The sequence below is a fragment of a genome, unplaced genomic scaffold (assembly GCF_019419815.1).
Source record: "Pyrus x bretschneideri cultivar Hongxiangsu unplaced genomic scaffold, Pyrus_bretschneideri_v1 Contig3, whole genome shotgun sequence".
NCBI classification, from domain to species: Eukaryota; Viridiplantae; Streptophyta; class Magnoliopsida; order Rosales; family Rosaceae; genus Pyrus; species Pyrus x bretschneideri.
Window position 1 is genome coordinate 823,842 of NW_025999612.1, and position 7,972 is coordinate 831,813.

Sequence of the window (7,972 nt, forward strand, 5' to 3'; positions counted from 1 at the left end):
AGAATGGATGGCCACCATGCATACTTGGCAAGTTGTATATCTTTCGTTCCAGAAAAGATAGATCTGATCAGTCATCATTGTGATATATCTCATCAAATTTCAGTAACTATTTACATAAAGGTTGTTCACGGTTCCGTAATAATGAACAAATGGCACATACATAGGAAGCTCAGCAAGTCTATCAACAGTGTAAAGTCCACCGAAGCTCCAACATGTTAATTAACCCTAGATAGTAGATTTCCTAATACAAATGTTAATTCCTTTCCCCCGTCATTAATTAGGGTTCTGTTTACTTTCCCACTATGAATTAGGTTTATGAAGGAATCCTACTACTTGCAGGAAACTATTTTATATTCCAATTCCGAGTAGAATTACGGTTTGTTTCGCAGTTGAATTTATATATACCGATTGTACATAGAGTAGTTGATCAACTTTGTTAGAAGCAAGGAGGAGCCAATGGAGTCGTCACTTGAAAAGTTGATTTCCAAATCCTTCCCTGCTACTGCTAGGAGACATTCAAGCACCCAAGGATCTCAAAACGCTGATTTGTTTTTGAGTCCATCTGCACCCCGCAAGGCCAAGGCGCCGATTAATATTACTGACAGCACTTCGGCTTTTTCTGCTCCTGGTTCGTCCCGTTTCTGCTATCAGAGCTGTCCAACAACAATGCTGGATATAACCCGAAATTGGCCGCGTCCCGTTTGGCATAGCCCATGGAAGATTTACAGGGTCATCAGCAGCCACCTAGGACGGGTTCGCTCTGTTGCTTTTGATCCAAGCAACAGATGGTTCTGTACAGGATCTGCAGACCGGACAATCAAAATATGGGACTTAGCAAGCGGGACGCTACAACTTTCTCTTACAGGACACGTTGGGCAAATAAGAAGCCTTGCCGTTAGCACCAGGCAACCCTATTTGTTCTCGGGTGGCGATGATAAACAAGTCAAATGCTGGGACCTTGAACAGAACAAGGTTATCCGTTCGTACCACGGTCATCTTAGTGCCGTCTACAGCATGGCTCTCCATCCGACTCTTGATGTTTTAGTCACTGGCGGACGGGATAGTTTATGCCGTGTTTGGGATATTCGTCTCAAGAATGTGCAAGTTCATGTTTTGACTGGACACGAAGATACGGTGTCCTCCCTTCTCACCCGCCCAACGGATCCACAAGTTATTAGCGGGTCTCACGATACGACGATCAAGCTTTGGGACCTTAGAAGGGGAAAACCCTTTTCTACTTTAACGCATCATAAGAAATCGGTGCGGGCACTGACACATCTTCCTAAGCTAGATCGGGGTAATTGCTTCGCATCAGCTTCAACAAACACCATCAAAAAGTTCAACCTTCCGAGGGGTGAGTTTTTGCACAACATGCTCTCCCAACAGAAGTCCATTATCAATGCGATGGCCGTCAATGAAGATGGAGTTATGGCTACGGGAGGCGACAATGGTAGCATGTGGTTTTGGGATTGGAAGAGCGGCCACAACTTCCAGCAATCCCAAACAATTGCACAACCGGGCTCGCTGGAGAATGAAGCTGGGATTGATGCTCTTTGCTACGATGTCACTGGCACAAGGCTGGTTACTTGTGAAGCTGACAAGACAATCAAGATGTGGAAACAAGACGTAAAGGCCACCCCGGAAACTCATCTTTAAATTTTAGACCTCCTAATCCTAGAGATGTTGGGCGGTTCTAGCTCACGGTGTGCCTACTTGTTACTAGGATATAGAAGTTTACAACATTTTCTATTATGTTTGTTTTAATTTTTGCTTCATATCACATGCGTTACTATCATGGCTTGAATTTTACATGCATAATTCAATTGCTTAATTGTAGTTAAAAACTTGGTTTGTTCTAGTTAATAAAGTAGCTCAAGACTGGGGTTTGAGGAAGCCGAAGGAAAGGAAGGGAACATTTAGATTGTTCGTGAACACGGTGAGCTAATTAAGCTCCTTGTGGTTCCCAATGGAAAACTCTGGTGCATGACAGCCGATTGATGCAAGGGTTTTAACAGCAATCACGCTCTACGAAATGGGCAAAAGGGACGGGCTCTTGCCTCCTGCGAAAGCCTGAATTGCTAATTGTAGCCACTATACCCAACTTTTGGTTTCGCACGTCACCATTCAACAGTTTGTAGTAGATCCTGACCCAATTTCTTTTCTCCGCTGTGTATAGTTTGTTTTTGTTCTGTTATGTTCAGTTTACAAGCTGTGTTAGTCGATGTTGCTACACATTCGATAAGATAATGGACATTGGTCTATTTATCAATTGCTTTATTCAATGAAACAATTTGTTCTCTTACACCGGACAAAGGTTTTATGAAGTGCAATACGAGCAAATACGATGACTCTTATGGTTGTACAAGGTGCCTAACAGGATGCGAATCAGTCTAATCATTTCCTTTATTCAACGAAACAATGTTTTCACTCTTACAAAAACAGATCTGATGACTCTTCTGGTTATACAAAGTGCCTATGAATTCATCCATACTTTTGACTTCAAGTATGCTTTGTTGTTGATATCAGACCTTGCTGGTGACGAAATCGTTGCCCGTTGATTCCCATATGGTGGTTCCGTCACAAGTGCAAAGCTTTTTGTAGTTCTCACCGACTCCAGCACTTCTAGCAATCACAGCAGCCGCGATACCAGAGTCCGACTTATCAGCAGTTTCATATATTGCTATTGACCTCCCAATAAGATCGGCAACTCTCAGCTTCTCTTTGACCCCAGAGAAGAAGGCATTACCACTCTCATCACTTTCCAGTGTTCCCAGGTCACCAAGCGGCTGATTATCATTAAGCATAAAACGACTCAGAAAATGCCATTCGAAGTCACTGTGGACGACAAGCCAGCAATATAAAACAAAGCAGAAATTACATAAAACGGGAAGCGAGAGATCATTACCGATGGCTGAAAATCTAACAGAAGATTAGCTTAAGAGGTTAAAAGAAACTGGAGGACGGGATAACTGGAGGGTTCACAATACCATCTTTTAATTGCAACAGATACATATAGGCAAAGCAGAAAGCAGTAGAGAGCATTGAATTTGTAATCAACAAACAATACCGGAGAAACAAGTGTATTTCCCCAAAAACATATCGTGGATGAACTGAAAATAGAGTAATAAATAAATCTTTAAACAGGTCTTGGGAAATACATACAGGCATGCAAACTTCTTTAACAAGAAGCAATTGATACACAGCAACAGAACAAACATAATAGAGTCGATAACCAATACAACGAAGGCAACTAAGTCCTAATTATTCAAACATTCTTTCCTTGTTTGCACCTCAAATAGAATAATAGAAACCCTAGACCATTAATCTAAATGTTTACTGGCAAGAGTTTCACTACTTGTTTTTACTGAGGTATATACGACTGAGTCAGATAATTCGTTACTAGGAAAAATCACCATAGATATCAGAGAGAAGTTTAATATCAAAGCGAACCTCGTTTGCTTCATTTGATGGTTTAAACACTTTTCCAGTGCTTTTAGCTCCATCTGTTAAATCACCAAATTCATTGATCGACCAACCATGTTTCCCAGGCGTCAACCCACTAAAGTTGGCCTCAATCCTAGCCAATTCCATATTAACCTGAGCTAAACGAACCACACCAAACACATCTGGACCTTTAAATTCAGAAACAGCCGCAGAAACCAAAAAATCTGTAAGCCATGAAAAAATATATACAAACTATGTCAGTAGCATAAACTTTCACAATTACTTAAAAATTTTGAGCACTGAACCAAAATATGATTCAACATGCAATGATTTCTTCTGAAGTAGAAACAGGATTTAGATCATTTAACCGTTAAATGCTTAAACTCATGTTAACTGTTGGCAAATGAGTTCGTTTTTTATTGTTCAACTCAAACATTTTACAAACGGTAAAATTTGGCATTTTATCCACCAACTATACTCAAATCACAGTCCTGTTTGTTCACATTGATGCAGCTCTACATGCTTGAATGATTGGCTGGAAAACGGATATGCTTGTTTGAAAAAGAACCCTTATTCTATCTTTGTCATAGCTGTTCGGGGCAGGATTTCCGCAATAGCATCATGCTTGAGAATGGAGAAAGAAAAAAGATATAACCTTCAGGGATCCCCTGCCCAATTAATCTCACTTTTCGCCCCGTCTGCTCCAAAGCTTCAGTCATGGTCTTCAAAGGCGTTGAACCCAGAACCCTAACCACTTGACCGTTGAGGTCTACCTCTACACTTTTTACCCCTAGAGAAGATCCAATTGAATAACATTAGAAGATCAAACTAACAAACACAAGGGGAAAAACAACCAAATATTTTCGATTGTAACGCAGATGTTCAGAAAAACTTACCCTCAACAGTATCTAACTTGTTCTTGACAGACTTAACACAACCGTCACATTTCATATCCACCATGTACTCTGTCTGCATACCAAACCAAAACCAAAAATTTATCTTCAGCAAAAATCAGCAAAACCCCTTAAAACTCTCATCACTAACAATTATTTACATCCTTAATTTTCTCATTAATAATTCGAAGTATTGAAAAATCGTCTTTTTTTCATTTTTTTTTTACAAGCTATATACGAGGAGGAAGAGGGGGATTCGAGCTTGAGTGTAGAGGGGAGCACGATGCTCTAACCAACTTGGCTAAGACCAGGTCTGCCAACGCATTGAAACATATGTAAATAAATAAATTTCGGATCAAAAGTAAATTAAATTCTGAAGATTGAAACTTACCAGTAGCTCTGGCAACGCACCATCACTCTGCAATTCAAAACAAAAATAAATAAATAAAAAATCTGTAAAAAGCTCAAAACGATCAAACAAACAAAACCCATAAGAAAATCCAAATCAAATAAACAATCAGATTACAACCCATTAATTTTTTTGAGAAAAGATTACAACCCATAAATAAAAAAAACCACAGAAATAATCACGAAACAAGGAAGTCGATTAATTTCGACGAACCTGAAAGGATGGCTTTTGCTCCGATGCGGGCGCGTCCATCTGGGTAGCCGAGGACGAGTGGGCGAAGCTTGTAGCGAGGAACGGAGGGTTTGGGTTGAGCAGAGACGACGCGGAGGAGAGAAAGGCTCTGTTTTGGGGTTTTGGGAATCGAAATCGAAAAGATACAAAGGAGGAGGAGGAGGACGGAGAGAGGGAGGAAAGGACAACGGCGGCAGGAAACGCAGAAGCAGCTGCTATGGCAGTAGTCGTAGCCACTGACCTCAGAAATGCCATTTTTATTCTTTATTTCTGCATTTGGGGTTGGTAAACTTTAAACCTTAAACTCTTGGGAGTTGGATTTCTATTCATTTGTTTACATTATCAATCTCAAATTTTTTGATTTGTTGGTAATTTTGGGTTTTTATAATTACCAGTCATCTTCTTCCTTTCACCTGCTTGCTTGCTTGTTTGTTGTTTCATCCATCACAAAAAAAAAAAATTGGGAAAATAATTGGGTGTAATTTGTTGGTTGGTTATGGAAGATCCTCTTGGACAAACCCGCATGTTTTTTAAAATATTTGGATTTACTTGCTTTTTGAAAGAAATAATAAATTAGCTGGGGTATGGGTAAAAGACATGACACCCAGAACACCTACTCTCTTTTTTTTTTATTTATTATTATTATTATTTTTTTTTTTTTGGGGAAAGTGAGATTAAAAAGGATCGTCAACAAGGAGCTTTTATTAAAACAAACATACACTTACAAACAAAACAAAGGCCCAATTTATTCCTAGAAACAAACAAAAAACGGGCCTAAAGACAAATAAAACACAGAAAATGAGCCCAACAACAGTGAAGCCCAAACAAAAACGAACATTCGAGAAACATCTATCGTGCTCTCCACCGCCAATCTGAGAAGCAGCCAGCCATCCAATCCTCCGTCCATCACCAGTCATCACCTCCACAGGCGCCACTTGCACACAATCGTCAACAAGAGATAGTCAGCAAGAAAGAAGCCAACCATCGGAAAGAAACTCTAGGAAAATCCCAAGCAACACCGTCGCGAACGGCAAACAACAAAGAGAATGTGGTAGTGTGGGAAACACCCGAGCCAGATACAACACCAGAACTCTACATACGAACTCAACAGAAACCATGGTTGAAAAACAAAACACGGAAGGGCCATGAAAAAGGATACCCACAGGGGTTAAGGGATAGGAAAAGCCAAAGAAGAAAAGGAGAAGAACTATCAGCAGATGGAAAAGGGGAAGAAAGAAAAAACAAAAGCAAAAAACCAGAGGAAAATGAGAAAGACCATCAACAGATGGAATGGGAAAAGAAAGAAAAAGCAAAAACTAAAAACCACCCACCGATCCTAGCTGCAGCAAGGATCGGCAACACCTAACGGAAGCATGATCAGGAAATCACTCACACAATATGGTGAGAAGCACCCTCAAACAGAGAGAAGAACTCTCACAAGGAGAGAAAAGAGTACTAGTTGCTTTTCCTTCGTTGGCGTTGTTCATTTCTCCGCCTTCAGATTTGTTTAAACACCTTCTATCTTTAGAGTTTAGAATCACAACAAAACAGATCTAACTAGAGACTACTTGAGATCTATCTAGTAGAACCTCAATTCATAGTAATTCTAGAAAGTGTGTTGTGTCATCATATTGTGTCATCACTTAGGCCATCTCGTTTAGAGAGGTTAAAGGTCTAAAAGTTAAAAAATGGTCTAATTTGTCGAAAAACTCATATTCAATTGATGGCCAGACTATAATTTTATAAAGTCCACCAGACTATTACTTGGCCAAAGGGGCATCAGGCTACCAAATGTAGCCTTTCTCTTTGCCCCTTTTTTGTAGCCTAACTCCGCAATTGCAATAATTTATTGAAATTCAAGGAATAGATTTGAAAATATCCAATGGTAATTAATTAATTAACTAATAAATTTAAAATATAAAATTAAAACTAATAAATTATTAAGGAGGCTATGTTTAGCACATTCGGTTGGAAATGATATATAAATATAGTCTGAGATTGGTCACTTAAAAATAATTTTTTGCAGTACTATAATTCTAAACAAGGCTATGTTTTCGATTAAAAATGATCTTAGATTTATTTTGTATGAAATATATGGACCTCTTGCGAGGTCTATACACCCCAACTAGGCCTGGCAATTTCTGACACGACCCGATAACCCGACACGACACGACACGACACGAAATTAACAGGTGTTTGGGTCGACACGATAACGAATCGGGTCGTTATCAGGTAACCCGATAAGCACCTGTTAAGATAACGGGTTGGTTCGGGTATACACGTGGGTAACACGATACACGATAAGCAGAATATTATTTTTATAATTTTATAACCCTAAAAAAATACTATAATAATTATATACATTAATTTTACAATTTTATACCCCTAAAAATTATAATAAAAATATATATTAAATTAACTATAAAATTTATAATAATTATAATAATTATATATACTATAATAATTATACCCCCAAAATATTAAGTCTATCTATAATAATTATATCTATATATATATATATATATATATATTAAATTTTATAAAAACTACAATAATTATTAATTAATAATTTAATATGCATGATGCATTGCATGATTTTGCATCCATTGAAATTTGATGTGATTTCTTTCCATTCAAATTTCAATAATCAATTTCTTGCCGTTGCCAACTTGCCGCCCTTTTTGAAAAAAAAAATGGAGGGAAAATGAAAATGTTAAGAAAAGTTGAAAATGAAACAAAAAAGTGAGGGAATTAGAGAAAGATGTTGGAGGGAAAAGTGAAAATGATAAGAAAAAATTGAAAAGAAAACAAAAAAGAGAGGGAAAAATGAAAATTAATAGAAGTGGTGAGAATTTTTTTTTTTTTAAGTTATTAACTTTTTATCACACACATGACTGTCATGACATATCTCACTATTTTTATAATGACACACGTGACACGTGATGTATGTACTATTCCGTGTACCAGTCAATTATAATTTATACGTACAAAATAA

The 7,972-nt window shown here is 38.0% G+C and overlaps 1 protein-coding gene and 1 pseudogene across 1 annotated transcript; one reads left to right on the plus strand and one right to left on the minus strand.

Annotated features, from left to right (window-relative positions):
* The first annotated feature begins 237 nt into the window (after window positions 1-237).
* LOC125479790 lies at window positions 238-2,302 on the plus strand (annotated as a pseudogene).
* Window positions 2,303-2,385: 83 nt separating this feature from the next.
* LOC103952856 (copper chaperone for superoxide dismutase, chloroplastic/cytosolic) lies at window positions 2,386-5,352 on the minus strand. The gene is made up of 6 exons (XM_009364545.3): window positions 4,960-5,352; window positions 4,729-4,755; window positions 4,341-4,413; window positions 4,100-4,234; window positions 3,451-3,668; window positions 2,386-2,786 (listed from the first exon to the last, which is right to left on the minus strand). The coding sequence occupies exons 1-6, from the start codon at window positions 5,230-5,232 to the stop codon at window positions 2,523-2,525; spliced, it is 990 nt and encodes a 329-aa protein (XP_009362820.2). The 5' UTR covers window positions 5,233-5,352; the 3' UTR covers window positions 2,386-2,522.
* Between the last annotated feature and the right edge of the window lie 2,620 nt (window positions 5,353-7,972).